General features: G+C 41.0%; 1 protein-coding gene across 18 annotated transcripts in view; it reads left to right on the top strand.

Annotated features, from left to right (window-relative positions):
* The first annotated feature begins 10,690 nt into the window (after positions 1–10,690).
* The window catches only part of FN1 (fibronectin 1), a 66,474-nt gene continuing 50,448 nt past the window's right edge, over positions 10,691–26,716 (top strand). For all 18 annotated transcript variants that reach the window (XM_044913752.1, XM_044913751.1, XM_044913747.1 and 15 more), the window contains exons 1-12: positions 10,691–10,919; positions 11,898–12,026; positions 12,943–13,080; positions 14,445–14,576; positions 15,767–15,904; positions 17,885–18,043; positions 20,185–20,376; positions 21,162–21,341; positions 21,969–22,145; positions 23,255–23,407; positions 25,124–25,252; positions 26,274–26,417. In XM_044913752.1, the coding sequence (XP_044769687.1) occupies positions 10,772–10,919; positions 11,898–12,026; positions 12,943–13,080; positions 14,445–14,576; positions 15,767–15,904; positions 17,885–18,043; positions 20,185–20,376; positions 21,162–21,341; positions 21,969–22,145; positions 23,255–23,407; positions 25,124–25,252; positions 26,274–26,417 (1,819 nt within the window). In that variant the 5' untranslated portion in view covers positions 10,691–10,771. The remainder of the gene's footprint in view (positions 10,920–11,897; positions 12,027–12,942; positions 13,081–14,444; positions 14,577–15,766; positions 15,905–17,884; positions 18,044–20,184; positions 20,377–21,161; positions 21,342–21,968; positions 22,146–23,254; positions 23,408–25,123; positions 25,253–26,273; positions 26,418–26,716) is intronic.

Here is a 26,716-nt window from a genome sequence, read left to right as displayed (position 1 = left end):
ATTCACACTTTCTTTCTCTCTCAGATAAATAAATAAATCTTAAAAAAAAAACAAAACCACACACACAATGAAAAGACAAAGACTTTCATAAGTAAAGGAGAATACCTTCTAATTTGATATATTGTGTGCCTAAATTGAAAAACTCACTTCCTCAGAGAGGTTAGAAAGTATCAGAACAAACTTGATGCTCTAATTATAATTCATACTTAGTATTGCTCCCTTCCAAACTGAAATGAATTTATAATTTGGGTCTGTAAACATTTATATTATTTTGCTTCAAAATTTAATTGGACAAAGGAAATGGGATGATTAATTGAATGTGTAAGTAGGTAAGCTATCAGGAATCTTTCTAGAATTGTGTACAGTTGACAAAAATGTGACCACTATGTTGTAAAAAATAGAGGATAAACTACCAAGTATCTTTAAGATGAGCCATAACTGATCACACAGAGCTGACAAAGACATTACAATTACTTTTAATTTCCAAATTAACCTAAAAATAAATGGATTCTCTAGTTTTAAAAGATGAGGAAATTGGGTGCCTGGGTGGCTCAGTTGGTTAAGCGACTGTCTTTGGCTCAGGTCATGATCCTGGAGTCCCTGGATCGAGTCCCGCATCGGGCTCCCTGCTCGGCGGGGAGTCTGCTTCTCCCTCTGGCCCTCTCTCTGTGCTCTCTCTCAAATAAATGAATAAAAATCTTTAAAAAAAAAAAAAAAAAAAAAAAAAAAAGATGAGGAAATTGACAAATCAACTGAACACGACGGGAATTTCAAAACATTTTATGAAAAATTGTGTTCCTAAATATCATGTTGTATTCTAAAATTAAAGATATGACAGATTATTGCTTGTTTTTGATGGAGAGTCTCTGAAAGGCTTAAATGATTACTGATCCATCAGGTCTGCCCAAGAAAGTTTTGTTTCCGCATAAGGAATTTATGTACGCTAAATATTGATAAGACCTTGGAGTTTATTGCTCACGGAAGTAGAGAAATCCGAATAAGCTTTCCTCGATTTTACAAGCTCTCAGCTAAGTTATTTCAGTATCTAAAATGAATTCAAAAGCAAAACTAATCTTTACATATATGAAAACATGTAAAAATCTTTAGCTTGTACATATATGACATTTGTAGATTCATGAGGGACTTTTAAAGAAAAATTTCTGTTTCTAATGTGGTAAGGCTCTTGATTCTTCTTTGTCTTAACAAATTTCTTGGTGGATAAAGCAAATTATTTCCAAGGGAGTCAGGAAGATACAACATGTATACTTAAAAATAAAATCCTCTTTTCTTTATAATTGTATAACCATTAGATTGTTTGTTCCAATCATGAGAGCATTTTGCTCTGGGAAAGATAGAGTAGTTGAGGGACACATATTCAGCAGAGAGAGAGAGACCAAAAAAAGGCCAAGACATGGGAAATCCAAGGAGAAAGCCCTGAGCCATATTATTTGCTAAGTTTGGAAAAGAATTCATGTGCCCTAAATCTATTTGGCTATAATTTACAACTTAAACCATAGCTTATGTGAACTATTCATGTCATCGTTAGAAACTGTTGGAGTCTGTATTGTCAGAGTTCATCAGGAATCAGAATTCAAATGATTTCCCCTGAAAGATGTTGGCAAAGGCCCTGGTAAAGAGGTGTGGGCATGGCAAGGGATATAGGGATGTTGGAGACTCCCAAGGACTGGCAAGGCATGAAGTTTTATCACTTCTAGAGCTGCTATCATAGGAGGGAGCCAGTGAGAGTTGGAGCCTCAGAGAACAGTCTGGCAGGATATGTGGTTCCAGACGACTGTTCCTCCCCATTTATTTTTAGTTATTACCTCTACCTCAACCTCCCCCCTTCCTCCAAAAATTAAATCTAATTCAAATTCTACCTAATGAAATAAATTAACAACGAAGAGATAAGATTTTATCAGGTAGGGTTGAGTTGTTTGGTTTTTGTTTTTTTTTTTTACCCCTAACCACACCTCAAGAACCAGGTTTCACCCTCTTGGGGGCACTATTGCTCCCTCTGAGAATGGTCTAGAGAGAGGCAGCTGCCACCTGAACTGTGGCCCTGTAGCAGGGAGCAGGCTTCAGAAGAAGCACCCTGACCTCTCTGTCCTCCTGCCCTCCAGCAAGCAGAGGATCCCACCATATCGTCCAAGGGTCAGCTCCCAGGGGCAGAGCAAGGCCGTGAAGGGCACAGCATGGAGATCTGGGGGAACTAAAATAAAGTTACCATCCAAGAATGTTTCCAAATTTCTTAAAACTTATATGAGGCAACTTATATGAGGAAAGAAATTGAGGAAGACAAAGAAATGGAAAAACGTTCCATGCTCATGGATTGGAAAAACAAATATTGTGAAGATGTCATTGCTACCTAGAGCAATTTACACATTTAATGCAATCTCTATCAAAAGACCATCCACTTTTTTCAAAGAAATGGGACAAATAATCCTAAAATTTGTATGGAACCAGAAAAGACCCCGAATAGCCAGAGGAATGTTGAAAAAGAAAAGCAAAGCTGGTGGCATCACAATTCCGGACTTCCAGCTCTATTACAAAGCTGTCATCATCAAGACAGCATGGTACTGGCACAAAAACAGACACATCGATCAATGGAACAGAATAGAGAGCCCAGAAATGGACCCTCAACTCTATGGTCAACTAATCTTCGACAAAGCAGGAAAGAATGTCCAATGGAAAAAACAGTCTCTTCAACAAATGGTGTTGGGAAAATTGGACAGCCACATGCAGAAAAATGAAACTGGACCATTTCCTTACACCACACACAAAAATAGACTCAAAATGGATGAAAGACCTAAATGTGAGACAGGAATCCATCAAAATCCTAGAGGAGAACACAGGCGGCAACCTCTTCTACCTCAGCCGCAGCAACCAACTTCTTCCTAGAAACATCGCCAAAGGCAAGGGAAGCAAGGGCAAAAATGAACTATTGGGACTTCATCAAGATAAAAAGCTTTTGCACAATAAAGGAAACAGTTAACAAAACCAAAAGACAACCGACAGAATGGGAGAAGATATTTGCAAATGACATATCAGATAAAGGGCTAGTATCCAAAATCTATAAAGAACTTATTAAACTCAACACCCAAAGAACAAATAATCCAATCAAGAAATGGGCAGAAGACATGAACAGACATATTTCCAAAGAAGACATCCAAATGGCCAACAGACACATGAAAAAGTGCTCAATATCGCTCGGTATCAGGGAAATCCAAATCAAAACCTCAATGAGATATCACCTCACATCAGTCAGAATGGCTAAAATAACAAGTCAAGAAATGACAGATGTTGGCAAGGATGCAGAGAAAGGGGAACCCTCTTATACTGTTGGTGGGAATGCAAGCTGGTGCAGCCACTCTGGAAAACAGTATGGAGGTTCCTCAAAAAGTTGAAAATAGAGCTACCCTATGACCCAGCAATTGCACTACTGGGTATTTACCCCAAAGATACAAATGTAGTGATCCGAAGGGGTACGTGCACCCCAATGTTTATAGCAGCAATGTCCACAATAGCCAAACTGTGGAAAGAGCCAAGATCGACAGATGAATGGATAAAGAAGAGGTGGTATATATATACAATGGAATATTATGCAGCCATCAAAAGGAATGAGATCTTGCCATTTGCAACGACGTGGATGGAACTGGAGGGTATTATGCTGAGCGAAATAAGTCAATCAGAGAAAGACATGTATCATATGATCTCACTGATATGAGGAATTCTTAATCTCAGGAAACAAACTGAGGGTTGCTGGAGTGGTAGGGGGTGGGAGGGATGAGGTGGCTGGGTGATGGACATTGGGGAGGGTATGGGCTATGGTGAGTGCTGTGAATTGTGTAAGACTGTTGAATCACAGACCTGTACCTGTGAAACAAATAATACATTATATGTTAAAAAAAAAAAAAAAAGATAGTAGGAAGGGAAAAATGAAGGTGGTGAAATCAGAGGGGGAGATGAACCATGAGAGACGATGGACTCTGAGAAACAAACTGAGGGTTCTAGAAGGGAGGAGGATGGGGAGATGGGTTAGCCTGGTGATGGGTATTAAAGAGGGCACGTATTGAATGGAGCACTGGGTGTTATACCCAAAGAGTGAATCATGGAACACTACATCAAAAAGTAATGATGTAATGTATGGTGATTAACATGATAATAAAACAAAATTTAAAAAAAAAACTTATGTGAGGCAAATCTCTTTGTAGGAAGCCTAGTGCATCCTGGTGAAGAACATGGATTTTTTGTCAGGAAGACCTTGATTGAGGTTCCAGCCTTGTCCCTCTCTTACTGCACAAGCTTAAGGACCATCTTCAAACTCTCTAAGCCTCAGAGAGAAAAATGGGCCTATTTATATCTATTTCTGGCAGTTGTTTAGACAGTAAACTAAAATAACATAGGCAGAGCACTTAGTAACGTGACCGGCTGGATAAATATTCCCTAAATGTGAATTCGAGCACGCTTCTCATCTGCCCTTCTTTCCTTTCATTCATACGTGCTAAGTACTTACCCAACGGTGCCTTATGCTCTGTGTTGGGCACACAGTAAACACCACAGAGATTCTCTCCCGCCATGCTTGTTAGTCCAGTGGAGTCTGAGGTAACAGTCCTCCACGTGCGATTCAGAATATCAAAACACGGTCAGACTGTTTGAAGGAAATTGGTTCACAAAAGAATGGCCCTGGATGCCACAGCTGACCTATCAGGTAGCAGCGTTGGGTGTGACATCTTCTGAAGAAATGAGTCTCATGCTGAAGAAATCATCCACTAAATTCTTGAGCCAATTGCTCCCCTTTGTGCCAGAGGGGGATCATTAAGTGATACCACCATTTCAACAAGGCTGGTGATTTACAAAACATCATTCTAAGCCTCAGACCCTTGTCTGTAAGAGTGAGTGAGTGGAGGACAGTATTTACCTCAGAGGGTTGTTGATGGTTAAATGAAAAAAACAAAAAACAAAAAACAAAACGCATACAAAAAGCACTTAGTATAGGGTCTGGCTCAAAATAAGTGCTTAATGAAATCTAGCTAATTAAATGTATTTCTCTTCAGGTGCTAGAACCTTTATGACCTGATGTGGGCACTTTGACACAGTAATGATTTTAGAATTTTCTTTTATTTTAAGCTTTTATTTTATTTTATTTTTTTTTTAACTTTATTTATTTATTTGAGAGAGAATGAGAGAGAGCACATGAGAGGAGGGAGGGTCAGAGGGAGAAGCAGGCTCCCTGCCGAGCAGGGAGCCCGATGCGGGACTCGATCCAGGGACTCCAGGATCATGACCTGAGCCGAAGGCAGTCGCTTAACCAACTGAGCCACCCAGGCGCCCTAAGCTTTTATTTTTAAGTAATCTCTGCACCCAACATAAGGCTTGAATTCACAACCCAGAGATCAAGAATCACACTCTTTTGACTGAGCCAGCCAGGAGCCCCAATGTAGTAATGATTTTAAATATCTGTTGCATCTCAGTAAAATTTTCATAGTCAATGAGAGAGTGTCTCAACTTTATCTAGAAAATGGTTCAGCATGGATTTAGAGATAAATATATTTATACTTTCACTTTTATAATTCAGTTGCATCACTTTAATGTATTATAACTAAGCAATAAAAGAAAGTCGATAGAAAAGGCATCTACTGACCACCTGTATCACAGTATTCTGTTGTTGGCTTGAAAGTTTATTTCAGAATGTGTACACTTATTTGTAAGCATCTGACACAACCTTCATGATTAGCTGCATATGAGATACTAAAAGTATATGAATGTGTAAGGATAGAAAATAATTTAAATAGTGGAAATCCTTTAAGTTTTTAAAAAATATTTTAAGTTTGTAAAAAAATTTTCAGCCTTTCAAAAACCTTTAGGGGCGCCTAGGTGGCTCAGTGGGCTAAGCGGCTGCCTTCAGCTCCGGCCATGATCCCGGTGTCCTGGGATCCAGCCCCCACACCACATGGGGCTCCCTGCTCAGCAGGGAATTTGCTGCTCCCTCACCCTGCTCTTGTGCTCTTGCTTGCTCTCTCATCCTCTCAAATAAATAAATAAAGTCTTAAAAAAAAAAAAAACAACCAAAAACCCACAACCTTGAAAGCCACCAACATAAAATAAAATAAAACTGGAAAAAGGAGCGACATACAAAAATAAAAATTTTCCCAGAAATTGTTACTTTTCTTGGGAAGCTAAAATGTTCTCTATCATAGTTTCGGTGAAGTGTTCCAATTGCACAGTAGTTAGTTTCATTTTACTGGATGAATTAGACTCCTTTGCAAAGCCTTTTGGGAGTTACTCTAATGAGAAAAGAATACTCCTGTTAAAAAACAAAGGGCATAGATGAAGGCTTTTAAAAGTGCTGATTAAGTAATAATGTAACTTAAAATATAAACAAAATGCTTATTAAGTGGAAACTGGCTAGCTTTCAAGGCATAAATTAAAGCCCTTATCATGTATTTTTCCCTGGTTGTAGGCACCCGGTCAATTGCAGACAAACTCCTCAGACATTCTACCCATGAGGGCTGCCCATGGGGCAGTTTACTTTTCCTTCTCACACCTGTGTTTAATGAGTAGCAGTTTTGCAAGCTTGGCCGTTTTCAAGGGAAGAAGATGGGAAGGATTTCATGCCGAAAAAATACAATCAAGATAAGAAACAAAACTGCTGCAATTTATCTCCATCCAGCCTTCCAATAGAAAGCCATGAGATAGAAAAAGACCCTCTGAAGGCTCTGAATGCAGAAAGTTCCAAAGGTCACTTGTCAATGGCCTCCCTTCTAACCAGACCCAAAGAGATTAAGAACAGGATAAAAGCCAAAGGTTTTCAGAAAAAAAAACAGCCTACCTTCCTTTAAAGTAAGCTTTGGGTCAAGGAGTTATTTCTTATCAGGGTAAGACTTTTTTTCAATAGGCAAGGGTTTCAACTAGGAAGGGTATTTTCTGCACTGCGTGTATTACTCTTAAAGGAAACTCATTTTCACTTGGAGAAAAATTGCCTTTTAAAATTTATCCCTTAAAATTGTTTTAATTTCAATTCTCTTTAAATGACTGGTTCTGATAAATTCTTTTTGTGCTTCACCATAATCTTCAACTAATGAAGTCAATTCAGTTCAGATTTCCATAATTGTTCATAATCCTCAATAACCTCCTCTAATAACAAAACATCCAAATAACAACTCCACCCCCCCCAACACACAAATACACGTGCGACTTTTTGTTACTGAAATTTTAAGTTGTTCTAAATTCTAGGGAAATCCTATCGCCATGGCATTTCCATGGAGAAACAAGGCACAGTTCTAAGTGAGGATTTGCTCTGTATAGAAACACAGATGTCGGGGCGCCTGGGTGGCTCAGTCCTTAAGCGTCTGCCTTCGGCTCAGGCCATGATCCTGGAGTCCCGGGATCGAGTCCCGCATCGGGCTCCCTGCTCGGCGGGAAGCCTGCTTCTCCCTCCCCCACTCCCCCTGCTTGTGTTCCCTCTCTCGCTGTGTCTCTCTCTGTCAAATAAATAAAAAGAAAGAAAGAAAGAAAGAAAGAAAGAAAGAAAGAAAGAAAGAAACACACATGTCATCACACAAATACTGGGTCTAATAAGGAGTTTCAAGTGGAGAAGAAAGAATCCTCTACTTTTTAAAGGCAAACTCGCTCTCAGAAAAACGAAGAAATGCAGCTGCCTTGTGTGTGCTGCGGCCTCTTGGGAGTGTGTCCTTGAAACTAAATCAGAAGAGGTGCAAGTAAAAAGAATAAAGAAATACTACTTTTTAATCAATTTTTAAAACACAACTTTGTCAAGGTGTAATTTACATACCATAAAATTTCACCCATTTGAAGTGTACAACCCCATGATTTTTAGTAACTCTACCAATTTGTGCAGTTACCATCACAATCTAGTTTTAGAACATTTATTTTCATCACCCCAGGAAGATTTCCTGTGCACATTTACAATTAATTCCCGGGCCCAGCCCCAGCCCCAGACACCTACGAATTTACTTTTTGTCTCTTTTGTCACACTTCCCTCTCCAAACCGAGAAGAGAAAAAGAAATCCAAGGATACATCCTACAAGTAGAAGGACACTACTTACTGAAGAACCCACCCTGTCAAAATAGTCTCTAGCATTCTTAAGAAATGCAAGGGAATCTTGGACCCCAGGCGTATCAGTTGAATTAGAACAGAGTCAGTGAGGTCTTCAATATTTAATTATCTCTCCAGTTAGAGATAATAGACTTACATAGTTACAAGGGATTTTGATAATGGAAGAATACCAAAAAAAGTAAGCCTTGTTATCTTAACTAAGGAAATGTCTCTGTCTGCAAAGTGTAATAAAAATAACAACAAAAAATTGCAAGTAAAAGGGTAAACTTCTAAACATTCCTATAAAATTCAGTCAAATGTTTTTATATCTTTGCTTATAATTTAAAAGAGAAATGCTATTTCCTTAAACAAATTATTTTTCAATAAGATTGAAATATAAAATTTCTTCTGAAATATAAGGTGGTCCTTTTTCCTCCAAGCTCTCATATGTATATTATTCTAATGTATTTTGAGTACAGTAAATATATCAAACTATCATGCTTTTTGTTTACAAAATATTTTTCTAACCACCTATTTCCTTCCCCTAGAATCTATGTATTTTAAGAAAGCTTTAGCTTCAGGTTTATCTTGCTTACATTCTGATTTCCAGGTATCCTTCCCTCTGGCTTCCCAGAAATTTACTAGGAATTTTACAAGGGGCCCTTTTATATTTGAAAGAGAAAACTGCTTTGTCAAATGATGATGAGAAATTAAAAAAAAAACAAAAAAAAACCTCTAACCCAGACAGGACTCTAAATTTGGGGAAATCCATGGCACTCTCTCAACTTGAAATGTTGGTCACAAAGATTACTCATGAAGTTATTTTATACTACTTGTAAGAAACTGATATTTGCTGTGGGCTTTTTTTTTTTTTTTAAATCCGTGCATTAATAAAAACAAATGTTAGTTTTGTGTCTTTGATGTGTTGGGCATTTTATAGACCATAGAGTTCTTTACCCCGTGGCAGTTACTGGAGGTGGGACTTTTGGAGAAAACAAGTACTTGCAGAAATATTTTGCCAGTAGCTTTCATAGGTTCTCAAAGCAAACAAGAGGTCTGTGCCGCTAACATCACTGGAAGGCAGAGCTTTGAGTTGGGGTCTCGTGGGAGTCGCTGATGAAAATTGTGGAGTCCTCCTTTTGAAGATCTTTTAAAGCAAGTGTGATTTGTGTTTGTCTGAAAACAGACTGATGTGATGAGTTGCTAAAGCTCTGAGTCTGCTCAGATTCCCTCTCAACCCTCTGCATGTAGAGGGAAAGAGGGAGAAACCTTAAATGGGAACTTTCCACATTCATGGAATACATAACAATTGAAGTATTAAAAAAAAAATTGGCAGCAGGGGCTGGGGAAAGGGCATTGTGATGAAACTGATGTCTACCAAACGAAAATGCCAAATAAAAGCAAGTAAGGGACTAGGGGAAGGAAGGCTGTAAATAGTCTTTTCTTAGCTTTTAGTGAGTCAAACAAGATCTCTGCTTTGTGTGTAACGGGCATGGTGAACGTGGGCAACGACACGAAGACTTTTCTCTCTCCATGGCTGGTCCAACTTTCCAGGTTTCAGATCATCCACGACTGATTTCACTTCGAGTGGAAACAGGCACCCCATCCCCAGGAAAGACTTTCCTGCACATTTTTAAAAGCAAAGTGCTGCTTTGTCCTTCCAAAAAGAAAACTCGCTCTCTGAATTTCCGCCAGATCCTCCAAGCACCCCGCAGAACTTAATAGAAGCTCATTAAAAAATCGCTTTCCCCCCCGGTTCCCCAGCTAGCCCTTCCTCAGACCCGGGGCGGTACAGTGTTCAGAAGGGGAGAGGTCTTGAACGGGAAGCTGTGAAGGCAAAGAAAGTGAGTCCCAAATCAGTGCACATTAGACCAAAAAAAGGGAACAGGAGGAGAGCCAGCCCCGCCCTGGGACTGCGAAGTCTACCTTCCTACAGCTGCAAGGTGGTGGCTACTTTATGGTTTTTCCTCCCCCCCCAAAATACACTCCAGTGAGCAGACTTTTTTTTTCCAGAGGTGATGCAATTCCTCAACTCCCTTAACCGCCCCCCCCAGTAAAAAAGGAAAGGAAAGGAAAGTGGGGGGAGGGGTGTCTTTCAAACCCCTTCGCCTTGCACAACGGCAGCCCCTCCCTTTCCTCCCAGTCTACCCCTTTCCAGCCGCTTCCCATCCCTCCCCCTCAGCCCCAAGAAAGTTTGACGACCGCAAAGGAAACCGAAAAAAAGTTCTGTAGCCCCAGTCCTGGCGGGCGATCAGCATCTCTTTTGTTAGCGGCGAACCCACAGTCCCCCTGACGTCACCGGGAGCCCGGGCCAATCCGCGCGCGGTCGGCGGCGGCGGCGGCCCGAAGGTGGGGGGAGCCGGGCCGTCCCTCCTCCGCGGCGCCCAGGACCTCGCGGGGGGGCGGCAGGGGACCGTCCCATATAAACCCCGGTGTTCGGGGCTCGGCTGCCCGCGCCGGCTGAGCTTTGCAGGGGGAGGAGAGGGAGCCCCAGGCGCGAGCTGGAGAGGGGACCTGAAGCCCCAACTTCTCTAGTCCTCTCCTTCCCCCTGTCCCTCCAGCCGTCCCCTTCCCTGTCCCCCGGCCCCTACTTTCTTGGGGGGCATCAACTCGCAGGAGGCACTGGAAGGGAGTTCTCCCGCGGGTTGCAAAGGGAGCCAAACTTGGTGGCAACTTGCCTTCTGGTGAGGGCGTCTCTCCCCGCACCGTCTCAAGATGCTCAGGGGTCCGGGGCCCCGGCTGCTGCTGCTGGCCGTCCTGTCCCTGGGGACAGCGGTGCCCTCCACCGGAGCCTCGAAGAGCAAGAGGCAGGCTCAGCAAATCGTTCAGCCCCAGACCCCAGTGGCTGTCAGCCAGAGCAAGCGTGAGTACTGACCGCCGGCTGAAACAGGCTGTCGCGGGGATGGGACCTACAGCCAACCAAAGTTGGGCTGAAGTTTTGAGCGCGCGCGCGTGCGGCGTCTGTGCACGCCTTAATGAGAGCAACCGACCGAGGACACAAAAGGCTCATGGTTGGAGCAGGCTGGTTTCGAGGGCCCTAGAATAAACTAATGCATTGGAGGACAGGGGTTTTGCGATGTCCTGCAGCGCTCTTGTCAACTCTACATATTCAAGTTGTCCTCCTATGCATTCATCCAAACTTGTCTTTAAAGAGGGAAATGATGTATGCCTTTAAATTTTCCATTTGGGATTACTGTGCCGGCTCTTAGGCTTTGGATTTTCTTTGTTACTAAATAATTGGTTATTTATTTTTTTTAAATGGGTGTGGGAGGAGGGTGGCTAGATAGCTCTGTGGTTCCTAACTAACTTGAAAGACATGTAATTGGTTCACTCTGCTTTGGGGACCCTTCAGGGTACTTCTCCAAGAACAGAGATTGGAATTCCTCTTCCAGTTTTTCAAAGACACACCCTCCCTTAGCCTTGGCTAAAGGAAACTGCTTAAAGTCCTTCTTGATTTATCCCCCCAACCCCCAAGCATTGAAGGTCCTTGCATATTTTAAAATGTAATTCCAGGTATCTGCTTTCCAAAATGTTTCCATTCCTTTGATGTAGACCCCTGGCTAGATGGAAATGACATCATTGTATATAACATTTAGCTAAGTTAAAAGAAAAAAAAAAGGAATACCTAAATATCTATGTATACAAATTGTGGTTAACATTTTAGATAGCTCATTTCTATATATTTTCGCGGAATATTGCTTTTAATTCTGATGTTCTGATGATTAACTTATTTTTCTATGTTTGTTGCTTAGTCTCATCGATTTAGTTGTGCAAGAAAATTCCATACTTTGGAAAAAAGAGGGATGCAGATGTAATCACTTTTTTCTTCAATCATTTATAGCTGGTTGTTATGACAATGGGAAACACTATCAGATAAACCAACAATGGGAGCGCACCTACCTGGGAAATGCCTTGGTTTGTACCTGTTATGGAGGGAGTCGAGGCTTTAACTGCGAGAGCAAACCTGAACGTAAGTGGTGGGAGCCTGGCAGTTAGTATCTCTTAATATATGGAGAACTGGTGCCTGTTAATTAAACTTAGCATTGGTAATAAATTTTCCCAATGGAATTATCTGTCGTTTCCTCTTTAAAAACTGTTAATAACTGCTTCTATTCGCCTTTCACATGTTACTTCTACCTTTAAAACGAAAGAACCAATGTGCCCCAACGTAGTTCCTAGAGTCTTCTTTTTTTTTTTATTGTCCCAAAGTTGTTGATGAGAAAAAGGAAGATTTTGTGTTCTCCCTCCAAAAGAACTGTTTATAAAATTTTAATTCATTAGAAAGGAATTTCAGATCTTAAACTGTAAGATTATGGGCCAGGAAACTCTTTGGGCACAATACTGTAAAGTGGTTTGTCAGCTGCAAAAAAACCACCTAACCACTTACTTCAAAGTGTCTGTTCTTTTAGGACCATTGTTCTGTTTCTCTTGTAAATTATAGCAACTCCTACAGAGAAGCACTGATGAGTCTAGAATGGAAATAGTAGGATTAAGAAATGACACTGCCTGGTGGGCGGTGGGGCTCTTCAAATTGTTTGCTTTTCATGTGGACCTTGGTTTGACTGAGTCAGAGGTCAGAATCTTAAGCCTTCCTTCACAGTCTGCCAGTCCTAAAGTAGGACTTTAGTATGGCTTTTTCCTAAGGGCCTGAGAATCCTTTCCCAATAGAAAGTCATTTACCTAAAAGTGGAGAACTGGTCAAAATTCAAAAGCTGAGCTTCATTAAAGCCTGGGGTAGAATCTAGATCTCCCGTTTTAATTTGTTACATACTTTGTGGTACCACGCTACTCAGAATGGAAGGCTGAGTGTTTCTTTGGATGGGATTAGTGGAATAGAAAAGCTTTTACATATGTGGGGCTCACATGGACTTTCCTTCTCTCTTCAGCTGAAGAGACTTGCTTTGACAAGTACACGGGGAACACTTACCGAGTGGGCGACACTTACGAGCGCCCTAAAGACTCCATGATCTGGGACTGTACCTGCATCGGAGCTGGGCGAGGGCGGATAAGCTGCACCATTGCAAGTAAGAAAGACATTCTGTAAACTAACGATAAAATATCATGTATGTGAATTTCTCCATTACCTTCGCTATCACTCTCTGTTATGCATGACTGGTTTACCCCTAGCGGACTAATTTTCTTCTGTGGTCACCCAACTTGTTCCTGTGCTTCTGGAAGATGGCTGCGTGCACAGGTGGAAAGAGTCTGTGTGGACTTAGGAGTACCAAGGGGAATCTCTTGAGTTCCATTTCAGTAAGATATGCTCAGAGGAGTTGTCCATTTTATATTACCTCAGCATCTTCCTCAAGCCAGACTGATTCAGTGATTATCTGCAGTGATTAGGAAGATGGTCTAGAAGAGTGAATTAGTCATTGTGTGTTCTGCTCTTGCTTGTGAGACAGAGACCTGTTGCATCTCACGGACACAGTCTGGTTTCTTTGTAACCTATGGTTTTTACCCAGGAAGCAAATCTCTCTATCCCCAGGGGTAGTATGGAATGGTTAGCTTACTAGTGTTTCCAAGGACCTTTGGGGACTGTGTTGACCCTCATCAAGTCTAGTTTAGCCAAGGCAATCTTTCCTCTATGATTCACTGGATTACCAATAGGCTCCATTAACAAAGCATTTGTTTGTTTAATCCATCCTTTAAGTATAAGTTACTTGAAAGGCTTCTGTCCAAAAGAACAAAGCAGTCCCTTGTGAACAGACCCAATCAGCTTTTCCCACATTTAACATTAGGGTTTATTCAAGTTTGTTGGCAGTCTTAAGAGTCAGTGGTCCGTAGTGTTTATAGTCTAGTGAGCATCAGCCTTTGGATGGGCCACTGTGTTTAACAGCTTAGAATAGTACCCAGATTTCCTTACCTGAGAAGTAGATGTCTATTTGATTTCCACCAATATGACATTTTTTATCCTTGAGTAAAATATGGGCTCTCCCACTCCAGAAAGCTGGAAAGCTCTACCCGATGTGAGGTGGCCTTTTCATTCAATCAGGCTCAACCTGCTGTGGATGTGGGGAGGTCATGCCTGCCAGTCTTTCTTTTCAGCTTTAGGACCCAGTTTCCTGTGATCTCTCCAAGGAACCAGGATTTATGACCTCTTTCTTTTCCATTCAGTTTTCTGTGTGATTTCCCATCGTGCTTAAACAAGACATTTAATTGAATGACCCAAAGTGACCAGCCCTGTTAACTTTTCCCTTGCCTCTGATGAGAAAGCTGTTCTCTGGGTCCTCACTTTGGCTAACCTAAGTATGTACTTAGTACATGGGTGGAACATGAGACCTTTTCTTTTCCTTTCTTTCCTTTTCTTTTCTTTCTTTTTCTTTTTCCTTTTTTTTTTTTTTAATATTCTCTGTCTCTGTCTCTAACATTTGCTTTTTGTCTTGAACAGACCGTTGCCATGAAGGTGGTCAGTCCTACAAGATCGGTGACACCTGGAGGAGACCGCATGAGACTGGTGGTTACATGTTAGAGTGTGTGTGTCTTGGCAACGGGAAAGGAGAATGGACATGCAAGCCCATAGGTGTGTGGCTCTGAGGGATGAGTGAGAGGTGGGAAGTCACGGTCACAATGTTGGGGTGAATAAAAAGCCACGTGGAGACGAGATCCGAATTCCAATTCAAAAAAGAATGAAATGGAAATTTTATTTCAAATACTGGAATAGTTTATAATCCTGAAGGACTAAGATTCTTAGTATTCCTGAAGTCCCGAAAGAATCAGATCAGAAAGTACTAAGCATTGATGCAAGTCTTAATTTTGTTTCAAAAGCATAAGATAGAATTGAAAGATTTAGGAAAAAGTAATTTCTTTTGTCTAATACCTGGTCTCAGATTTCTCCTTGGTCAAGACATAAATTATTTAAAAGAAAAAAACAATGGTACTTAAAAAAAATTTTATTTATCTGAGAGAGAGAGAGAGAGAGTACGGATTCGAGTGGGGGGGGGGAGGGGCAGAGGGAGAGGCAGACTTCCCGCTGAGCAGGGAGCCCAATGCGGGGCTCAATTCCAGGACCCTGGGATCATGACCTGAGCTGAAGGCAGACAGTTAACCGACTGAGCCACCCAGGCGCCCCAACAATGGCGCTATGAGAAAGAAATATTCTTTCTTGGAACATGCTGGACCGAAACAATATTGTGTGTCCTCTGTCACACCTTGGTGATTTTTTTCTTCACAATAAAAATTTTTGAGCTTCTTTTGGCCTTAGTCCTCAGTTGAACTCTATAAATACAAATCTAAGTTTCTGCCTATAACCTTTACTCTGTTTACTTCTTGTTTGTGAATTCAAAGGCTTTTATTTTGCTTTGTGTTGTAGCTGTTTTTACAGCAATCAAGGTTTCAACAGCTTTCTTGTCTTTTTTTTTATGGATTCTTAATTAGGATTGGAATTGTGCATAGTCTCCCACAGACAAACACATACATAGATAATTTTCACTCCAGTAGTGGTGTGAACAGTGGTCCTAGCTGAATGTACATGGTCCATGTACTTATTAGGAGAACAGGATTTCTGCCTGCCAACTCGGCTTGAGCTTTCTTTCGCTTTGGTTACTTACTGTGTGCTTAGTCACAGGGCGTGCCTTTCTTTTTGAACAGAGTACCACTTAAAAAAAAATGCGGCTGGATTTTTGCTTACACGATATACTTTAAATTACAAGGAGACTGCACGTTTCAAAATAACCCTTTTTTCCCCCGTTTTTCATCCAAATTTCCCTACAGCTGAGAAATGTTTTGATCACTCTGCTGGGACTTCCTACGTTGTTGGAGAGACCTGGGAAAAGCCGTATCAAGGCTGGATGATGGTGGATTGCACTTGTCTGGGAGAAGGCAGCGGACGTATCACCTGTACTTCTAGAAGTATGTTTTAACTCTTTATGCTCAAGATGAGGCCAGGTGTTGTTTTCTGGAATCCTAGAGAGACTTGTAATGTGATGTCACTTGGCGCACACCCGATAAGCCAGCAGGCTTTGGTCACATTTGGATGTCGAGAAAAATCCAACCATCAACTTATTCTGCTGCTTCAAAGAAAAGGAAAAAGTTTAATAAGGTCTTAGGCTATCAGCTGCTAAGAAAGAACCCAGATATTCATTTAAAGGCCAAATGTGCTGTGGACCTGAAGATTAGTTGCAAATGTTTAATCTAAATTATCACTGAGGTATTTTCCAAGCATTAAGAGCAAAGAAATCATTAAAATAACATGCAAATACCTCTTTGGGCATGTAGATACTATTTTTTTTTTAAGATTTTATTTATTTTTTTGCCAAAGGGAGACACAGCGAGAGAGGGAGCACAAGCAGGGGGAGTGGGAGAGGGAGAAGCAGGCTTCCCGCGGAGCAGGGAGCCCGATGTGGGGCTTGATCCCAGGACCCCGGGATCATGACCTGAGCTGAAGGCAGATGCTTAACGACTGAGCCACCCAGGCGCCCCAGTATTTAACCATCTTAAAATATTCATCACCCAAATTTGAATTCTTTGCTAATAAAAAAAAATAAGTTTTTCACAGAAAGTGATAATAATTCTGACAGTCTTTCCCAGAAACTTGCTGGTTCATTAGATCTTTTGCATTTAAAACCTTATTACGATCGTCAGACTTTCAAGACCTTGGTGGCGATGACTCAAACCCTCCTCTATCCTTTAAAGCTCTTCTGATAACAAGTTTGAGAGAAGTGCCTCAAAGAAAAGTCATTTATTCCAAAGTCCCCACTGTGTACAGGATGGTATAGGAACACAAAACTGAATTGGACATTAGCCCAGCCTCCGAAGAGCACTTAGTAAGTATGTCAGGGAGATGAGAAAGGCTTATACATATTCATCTTCTACAAGGCCCAATATTAAGGGCTTCAAGACAAATACTGAGAATAGTGCTATGGGGGTTCAGGGAAGACCATCCTATCAGCTGGGGATTTGAGGAAACGCTGTAAGCAGCCATAATATCTTCATCCAGACCTCTCTTCTGGTGGTAGATAAATGTGGATGTGTATGTGTGTGGACTTAACAACAACCGTCTACTTACCTTCTCTCATCCAGTGCAGTGACTTTCTGATTCATACACAAATCGAATCCTCTCTTCTGTCGTTGTAGCATATGGGCAAAACTGGATTCTGACTGAAACAATCTATTTGCCACACAGACTGACAGAAGTTTAGTTACAAATTATAAAATTCCATTTTTCCATGGAGGGTTACCACCGAGCAATTCAAAAGAAGCCATTTTATTGGTGATTTTAAGTAGGTGTGTGCTGTGGAAGGGGAAAAGAGAACATTTTAGTCAAAGAAGTTGGTAGTCCCCTGAATTTTCTTACATAACAAATGAAAAAAGAGATGCTGCTATCTTTTTATAGCTTCTTTGGGGCAATTGGGGGAGACCTTTTGAAATTTACTTGCCTCCCTATTGCTTCTTATTTTCTAAAGAAGATCCCCTGTTGAAAGGCTGGGTCATATATAGTAATTACTGGGAGAAAGCGGGGAGAGCCTGGGAAGGAAAGAGGGGGAAAAACAGAAAGCCAGGGAATGAATTTGATCAAAGGACCAATGTGAAAACAATTTTTAAAAAAAAAAAGTTAACGAATGAAAGATGATGAAAAAATATTTTGGCAAACAGGGAAGTGAAACAAGACTAAATCATACAAAATCACACATCTCCCTTTGTGCTGGAACAAATGGAACCCCGTCTTTCAGAAGGTCCAAGCCTGTGCATCCTAGCCAGATATAAACATATCACCAAAGAATAGCTCACCAAACTTTAAACTACAATCTTCTTCTTTTTGCGTTGACGACTCTGGTGCCTTTTCCCAGCTTGACCTGATTTGCATATTTAAATACTTCCTTTCTGACACAGACAGATGCAATGATCAGGACACCAGGACATCCTACCGAATTGGAGATACATGGAGCAAGAAGGATAATCGGGGGAACCTGCTTCAGTGCATCTGCATGGGCAATGGCAGAGGGGAGTGGAAGTGTGAAAGGCACGCGTCTCTGCAGACCACGTCCACCGGTGAGGCGCGGAACTAGCGGGGCCGGACACAGGAAGGCATTTCAAAAAATATTTCTGCAGATCCATCTATCCTTTGATGTGCCATTTGAGGATGAGTTGCAGGGTTTCTGCTAATCATCTGAGTTCATTGACAGATTGTTGGTTGTTAAGACTTCGTTTCATATCAGGTTTTAAATTTAAATAAAAATGAAATAAAAATAGGTCTTAGGGGGGAAAAAGCAGTTTTAGCCCCAAGAGATTAAACGGACTTTTAAGGAAATGCTAATATTATAAGACCTACACAATTTATATATAGATATATATATGTACCCATATACATTCCCATGCAGATGCATTTTTAATACCTAAAGGGGATTTTAGTGGAAACGAAAGAGTTATGATGAGTTACATGACTACTTGAGTCTTCTGCTAGGACAAGGGAAAAAAAGTACATTTGTTCTTTTTCAAAATGGAATATATTTCCTTGTCCTGACATTCAGCTTTCTTTGTAGCAGAAACAATCCTTTATGTGTGGTTTCCGTGCTCCAGCAAACTTTGTGGCATTCCATAAAATAATGCACAATCATTTTCTTCATGTATTGGCATTCACAATTTGAGAAATTCAGAGGAGGCCTAGAGAAGAGAATGAAAGACACAATGTCTAAGCATTTAAAACAAACAAACAAAAAAAGTTTTCATTATTTCTAGTACAAGAACAAGATCTTTGCATTGTAGCTTGTTTTGTAAGAGTCTGAAGACAGAGATATGACGATCGAGAATGTGTGCTTGTTACCGTTCTTAATATGTTCTCATTAGGTTTTCACTACATAAGGTACTAGCATTGTTGCTTAGCCTTTTATCGACCAGTCATTTAGCTAAAAATATTATTTGTTTAGATTTTTCTCCCTTTGATGAGTTTTCATCTTATTCTGAGCACTTCCAAAGGTGAACAAGATTAGATTTGACAGTATCTTTGAATTATTTGATTTTTATCAGTGAAATTACTGCCAACCAAAAAAAGAAACAATTACAAATATCAATCTCCTGAAATAGTTTAAGAGGGTAATTGGGGTTTAACGGGGTAAAGATTCAATAAATGTTGTCCATTTTTATTTATGGAAAAGGTTCTGTTATTCAAAAAAGTTTGGGAAACATTGGGATAAACAAAATGGAACCTCCTTCTGTAGGATCTTTATGTTCCTTTGCATTGTGACTCTTCCTTTAGTGGAGTATATAAATACAGATGCCGTCTCTTGCGTGAGTGGGACCTTGGGACCCGTTGTCTGTGAAGTGTCTGAGTTCTCGGGTTGAGCAGCACTTAGGTAGATGCTGAATTCAGTCTACCAGTTATCCTGGCATCAGTTCTAGCTCTTCTTCTGTGGGCCTGGCCTTTGGAAGAACAGATTTCCAAAAGCTTAAAGAAAAGATCAACATACTCTGTTGTCTTACTCTGAAAGGCAAGCTGTGTTAAGAGGATTGATTGGTTTTAGAAACACACACACACACAAATTCCCAAATAATCCTGGGGAGAAACAAAATGTGGAAGGAGGGGCAACTTCTAGAGAATTCCAGGGCATTCTCTGATGAGCTGAGTTACACAGATGACCATGGGTCTGCTACAGAGTGGTCGGAACTTCTCAAAAACAATATCAGGAAGAGAAATGCCCAGTGACATTGAACTTAGGGGAGCTGCTAAGAGAGCGAGGGTGAGGTAGACCCTTCCAGCAGAAGGGAGAGGCATGAAGACAGCACAGGGTACATGAGGCAATGAGGAGATGAGGCATAGAGCAAGGAAGGAAGTGGAAGGGACTTAGGTGTGGAGGATTATGAAGTAGTGGACCATGAGCTTCCTGGAGTGAGTGAGGAATTGTCGAGGGCATCTGCTCTGTTGAGTGACAGGATAATATCTGTGATTTAGAAATATAATCCCAGTAGCTCCAGATGAGCTGGAAGATGGAGACCATTTGGTGGACTCGTACAGATTATTTCCTAGGCTGAGTGTAGAAGCTAATCAGAAAGGGAGGGTCATTTCTTTCCAGTTCAGGTCAGTAACACCATGGATTTCAGAGTGATCTGTATGGGACCCTGAAGATCCCAAGTCCAGAAGGGGTTAGTTGCTTTCTCTTATCCAGCTTTATGACTGTCCTTTCTCATGCCCTTAGGATCTGGCCCCTTCACAGATGTCCGAACAGCTATTTACCAGCCCCAGCCTCACCCCCAGCCTGCTCCGTATGGTCACTGTATCACAGACAGTGGTGTGGTTTACTCTGTGGGGATGCAGTGGCTGAAGACACAAGGAAATAAGCAAATGCTTTGCACTTGCCTGGGCAATGGAGTCAGCTGCCAAGAGACAGGTCTGCATCAACTTTTCAAAAAATAGTACTGATAACTTTTTATTACTTAATTTTTGAAAGGCAATACATTCATTTACCAAAGAAAGAAAGAAAGAAACAACAAAACAAACCAGAAAAGCTTATAATCTTTCCACCCTGTGATAACAAACAGGGTTGGCATTTCATATATTTTCTTCTAATCTTTTTAATCTATGTATATTTCTTTCCTATAGTGGGAATTCAACTGCTATGTATTATCTTTATTTGTCTAAACTGTTGTTACAAGAGGGTTGCCTTCTGAGTAGCAAATCAACCATACCTTAGACTATAAATCGCCAATTTCTGGAGCTTCCTGGTGTAAACCTCTCTCAACGACCTAAAGCATTTCCTCTGGGCTACAACGCCGTAGTAACGATAACAGTAACAATCAGTACACTTGACTTTTCCCCGAGAATAGCCTCATGTGTTAATTATTAAGGCACCAACAGAGTTGTCTACATCCCTCCAGTATACCTGGAGCAGCATTCTTAATGAACCGCTATTGATATACCTTTACAAATGGGGAAACTGAGGCATGGCAGCAGCGGTGGCAACAAAGGACACGGGCAAAAGAACCGAGGCATCCCTCTAGGAGCAAAGGATAGGTTTCCTGAGCAACACATTTTGACCGATATTAACGCGGTGGTGATCTCTACTAGCAGCTTGAGGGCACATGCTTCCATCTCAGTTAAGCTAGAAAGAAGGCGCCACTGGTGGGAGAGAAATGCAGCCCTATTTACTGAGACCCTTTTGGGTTGTGCTTGTAGCTGTCACCCAGACTTACGGTGGCAATTCCAACGGGGAGCCGTGTGTCCTACCGTTCACTTACAACGGCAGAACTTTCTACTCCTGCACCACCGAAGGGCGACAGGACGGCCATCTATGGTGCAGCACCACCTCCAATTACGAGCAAGACCAGAAGTATTCCTTCTGTACAGACCACACTGGTGAGTGTCCCCAGGGGAAAACGCAACAGTGAGAAAAAGCCATTTCTCATCCCTGTTTTCATCGGCCAGCCTTCTAGCCATTCCATCTTGAGGCTGCCGAAGAAGTAGCACTTTTGTTCAATCTGGACCTCAGAGACGTGAAGCTAACTTAACCACTGAAGATCCTTCCGTGTTCCCCAGTCCCCTTGGGAAATGACACCAAGGGGAAAGCCCTCCAGTTCCATTATTTTTGACACAGTTGGGATTATGATGTGGTTAAATATACAGGTATGTTAAAGTCCACAGGCAATCCCACAGGGCTCAAGAATACACAGGATGGATGCCGGAGAGCTTTTGCTGCTCTTCTGGTGAAAACTATGTCTTTTTCAAAGCAACCATTCGGTCTTTTCTCTTTTGGCTGGGAAAATGAGAGTGAAATTGGATTTAAATCTATTTTGAAGGTGAAGGTGAATACGCTAAGGAAGCTTGCAGCTCTATGATCAGGCATTCTTTATTCGGGGGTAGACTTCCTGTGAATTAGCTCCAGAAACCCGGCTCACTCGGAACCTCCCTGTAGTTATGCCCCACTGTGCGCCACCAAGCTCTGTGGTCATGTTTGTCTTCCTATTTGTGTCCTCTTCTGGGCAGTTTTGGTTCAGACTCGAGGTGGGAATTCCAATGGTGCCTTATGTCACTTCCCCTTCCTGTACAACAACCACAACTACACGGACTGTACTTCTGAGGGCAGGAGGGACAACATGAAGTGGTGTGGAACCACGCCGAACTACGACGCTGACCAGAAGTTTGGATTCTGCCCCATGGCTGGTAAGATGGAGCCCTGTAGACACCCATTTATGGAGTAAGACAGAAGAATAGTGTCCACTTTACTCCCAGTTCACCCATTCAGTCTTAATTTTCAGACAGCACAAAACTTCATAAGATATACTTACATAAGATATACTTACACATCTGTGTAAGTATATATATTATTATATATATAGTATATATATATATAGTATATATCTATTATATATAGTATATAATTATTTATGTAATTGTAAGATTGTTTTGATATAATTTAATGTCCAAAAATATATAAATACATTAAAAATACTTTTTAAAACGTCTGGAAATGCCAATTTTTCACAGGTTTGTCATTTGTAAGGAGCAGACAACTGGGCCGCTTAGCACATTTCATGTGTAACTACTGTAGTCACAGACCTACAATATTTACACATAACTGTGGTTCAACTAGAATAAACTGTCTCACTTATGAAATACCAAAATGGCCCAAACTCTATGTTTTCTGACAAGCATGGGACCTTTTCTGGCTTCAAGGGGGATCTAGTTAGTATGCATGGTGAAAGGGGAGCCAATACCTTTTGTTTTCAAATTTCAAGAACCCCGTAGATTACATTTGATCTTCTCTTTATAGAACCAAGAACCACGCACTATCGTCAACTGTTCGTATAAGGCAATGAAACCCAAGAACACTACTTATATTCACTTTCATTTCTTTCAACAAAAGAGATTGTTGGATTTAGAAGAAAACCATGCTTTTGCTTGCAATTCTCTACCCAAACACATAGTTTCCCTTTGGGATAGTATAGACTGGAAGTAGAAAGTTATGGGGCAGTCATCAACATCAGTCTTCTAGAACAATGCAGACCTATTGTGTGAATGTGTAGGTATTATCATGGTTTAACATCCCCCCACCCTTCCTGCAATGAATCCCCACAACATGCTTCACCTTTGGACTAGGTTTGCTCTCTCTGGGACTCAAAACTCTACATATGCCCAGAGCAGCACTGAGACGTCTTTGAGGCATGCCAGACTGCTTCCCAAGTGAGAGTTCTTAGGATAACCAAGCTGGACGGATAATACTGCATGTGTTTTTAGACCTTGTGATCATTTCTCCATCCATTTCCCTACAGCCCACGAAGAAATCTGTACAACCAACGAAGGGGTCATGTATCGCATTGGAGATCAGTGGGACAAACAGCACGATATGGGCCACATGATGAGGTGCACATGCGTTGGGAATGGTCGTGGAGAATGGACTTGTGTTGCCTACTCCCAACTCCGAGGTATGCTTGCTCATTAATGAGAACATTTGATAGGAACAAGAGTGCAGAGAGGACCAAGTTTGTAGGTGAAAACTTGTACTTTACCAAAAGCAGGAGAGCAAGTATGCAATGCCACGCCATGAGTCTCCTGTGCATGATGAGCTTCTTAGGTTAGGCAGCCAGTGGAGAAAAGCTGGCAGAGCAGTTCTAAAATTCTGAAGCATTCCCATGATGTGAGTACTTACGCTGAGCTGAGAAGATGACCCCAAAGGCTAGAACGCAATCATCTGGTCCTTTTAGCTTTTAGTTAGGCCATTAGAGTCATGTCTAGAAAAGACTGGATAATTTCTATAAGGAAAAGAGACTTTGCTGTTTTTTTAAAAAGATTTTATTTATTTATTTTTTATTTTATTTATTTATTTCTCAAGAAAGAGAGAGAGAGGGCGTGCACACAAGTGGGGGGAGGGGCAGAAGGAGAGGAAGAAGCAGACTCCCTGCGGAGCAGGGAGCCTGACAAGGGGCTCTATCCCAGAACCCTGAGATCATGACCTGAGCCAAAGGCAGACGCTTAACCGACTGGGCCACCCAGGTGCCCTGAGACTTTGCTGTTCTAAAATCAGACCCTTGCAGATCCAAACTGAAGGTGATAGAGAGACCTATTTCTTTTGGTCAGTGCAATTTTTTTCCTTTGGATCCTAGTATTTAATATAGGGACGGCAATTTATTAAAACCATTTTAGTACTTCTGTTTCTTTGATTTGAAAACTAAGATTTAGGTAGAACTCTGAGCTAATAAATAGTTCATGTAACTGGTATGTTGACATTGTCCTGAACTTATTCTCCTTTTGTGGGTAACTCACTCCAGTAATAATAATTCCATATGATGTTGCAGAATTGAAAGGAATCCTAGAAAGACATACAGACCAACTCTTCACTTTCCAGATGAAGAAGCTGAGAGACCCAAAGGGGGAAAGTCATTTTCTCAGGATCTGACAGAGAGTTAGGAACAGAGTTGGCCTAATTTTCTTTTTAATTTCACAAATGATCAGACCATCACGCCCTGCTGGGTACTCCATAAGTATGTTTGATCTTCATCCCTATTTCTCAGAGCAAGCAGAGACCTGAAGGACATTATCAACTAAGCAAGAACTTTTCCAAAAGTAAAACACACATTTGTTCAAAAATTGCCTTTCCACAGGAAGGCATATTTTACCACATTCTGTAGTTGTATGTACTTTGACCTCTGATATTTAAGTTTATAAGAAAGAGTTTAAGAAAGAGAGAATTATTTTTTCCCAAAATTGTATTCCTGACCAAGCTTTGAAAAAGTATTAATTCTATGCTCGTAGAAAAGTTCTTTTAGTGGGAGGTGTTGATAATTTAGTGGAAAAAACTGTATGCTTTGAAAAGCATGGTATTCAAAAAAAAAGAAAAGCATGGTATTTTGGGGGCACCTGGTAGCTCAGTTGGTTAGGCATCCTGCTCTTAATTTCAGCTTGGGTCATGATCTCAGGGTCATAAATTCGAGCCCTGTGTCGGGCTCCTTGTCATCGTGGAGTCTGCTTGAGATTCTCTCTCTCCCTCTACCCCTCCCCCAGCTTGCATATGCTCTCTCTCTCTCTCTCTCTCTCAAATAAATAAATGTTAAAAAAAAAAAAGGAAAAGAAAAGCATGGCATTTTTTAATTTCATCGTGAAACTTAAAAAAGCTCTCCACCTTCCCACTGGTTCCTAAACAGATCAGTGCATTGTTGATGACATCACCTACAACGTGAATGACACATTCCACAAGCGTCATGAAGAGGGACACATGCTGAATTGTACCTGCTTTGGTCAGGGCCGGGGCAGATGGAAGTGCGATCCCATTGGTAATTAGCCCTCATGTCTCTAAATGGTTTTGGATGCTGGGACTAGTTAACGAGCTTCAGATAAGGAGAGCTATTTCATATTATATCATTGAATTTGACTCCAGACTTTGATCAGTGGTTTGTAGAGAGCTTTGTAAAATTTTTCTCTAATCATGACCCAGTATATCAACTTGATATTGGTAGTCATCTATTACTGAGTTTGGTAACCCATTCAGATTTATTTTAATGGAATGGAATCAGTTCTTTGGTTCTGAATTATAAAGAGAATCCATGTTATGAAAGAGAACCTTCCTTTGCTGACTGTGCAGATGCTCATGCCATTAAATACCTCCTTCCAAATACTTTATTTTTCTTGGCTGCCCTTTTTAATAGATCTAAGCAAATAGGGAAGGTTGAGCCTTAACAGAGCTGCAGGCCAGCTTTAAGGTAATCCCTTAATATTCCTTTACTAAAAGAGACCTGTTGCTCACTAAGAAACCAAACTGGTCAGATGAGTTTGTTTGACCTGAGATTATCAAAGCCTGAGAAGTTTTTTCAGAAACTGCTCAGCAAGTATTAACTAGATTAAAATCTAGTTCATCCATTTACATGTAAAATTAAGCCCTCCAATATTTAAAGAGGTATATAAAGTGTTATTTTGTCCTCACTATTCAAATGGTAAATCAGTTGCATTATAATGTAGGCAAAATAAAATATCTGATTTAGTTTCTCAACTTGATATTCAAAATGTCAGTATGTCCTGAAATCTAAATCATAAAATTTGTATTTAGAACTACTGTCTTTTTAGAAGACTAAACATTTCTTCTAGTGGGTACTTGTTTACCGCTATTTACTGCCAGTTGTCCTGTAAGGTAAAAGATAGGAACAAAATATTGTGTACCCGCGTATACTTGTAAGGATAGTTGCAAGTTTCCATTAAAACTAAGAACGTATGCTCCTTGCTCACTTGCTGGAGACACTGAAATTCAGTTTGTAGCTCTCCATGTTTAGTGCTGCTTCTTTCACTTTGTATATATTTTAGACCAATGCCAGGATTCAGAAACCCGGACATTTTATCAAATTGGAGACTCGTGGGAGAAGTATGTGCATGGCGTCAGGTACCAGTGTTACTGCTATGGCCGTGGCATTGGGGAGTGGCATTGCCAGCCGTTGCAGACTTATCCAGGTAAGTAGCTGGGGTAATGCAAACTGACCACTTCCACCTGAGTTGTAAAGACTGGGTGGCATCATTGTTTTTAATTCTCTGATCCCTGCATCAGCCTCCTCTCTCTTTCCCATCTTTTTCTCTGATCATGATCTAATAATCAGATTTTTGACTCAAATGATTTTCTTTCCTCCCCAGTCAAGTACAAGATGTGCCAGGCTGGGAAAATGTGCCTGTCTGTGTGCAAGTTTGTTTCTGAACACTGTAGAACATTCCATTAGGTTAAAACACTCAGGCTAATTTGATCTCCCATCTGCACA

This window comes from Neomonachus schauinslandi, chromosome 3, assembly GCF_002201575.2.
Source record: "Neomonachus schauinslandi chromosome 3, ASM220157v2, whole genome shotgun sequence".
Classification (NCBI taxonomy): domain Eukaryota; kingdom Metazoa; phylum Chordata; class Mammalia; order Carnivora; family Phocidae; genus Neomonachus; species Neomonachus schauinslandi.
The sequence above is the reverse complement of the archived record's forward strand: the minus strand, read 5'-3'. Positions and strand labels throughout refer to the sequence as shown.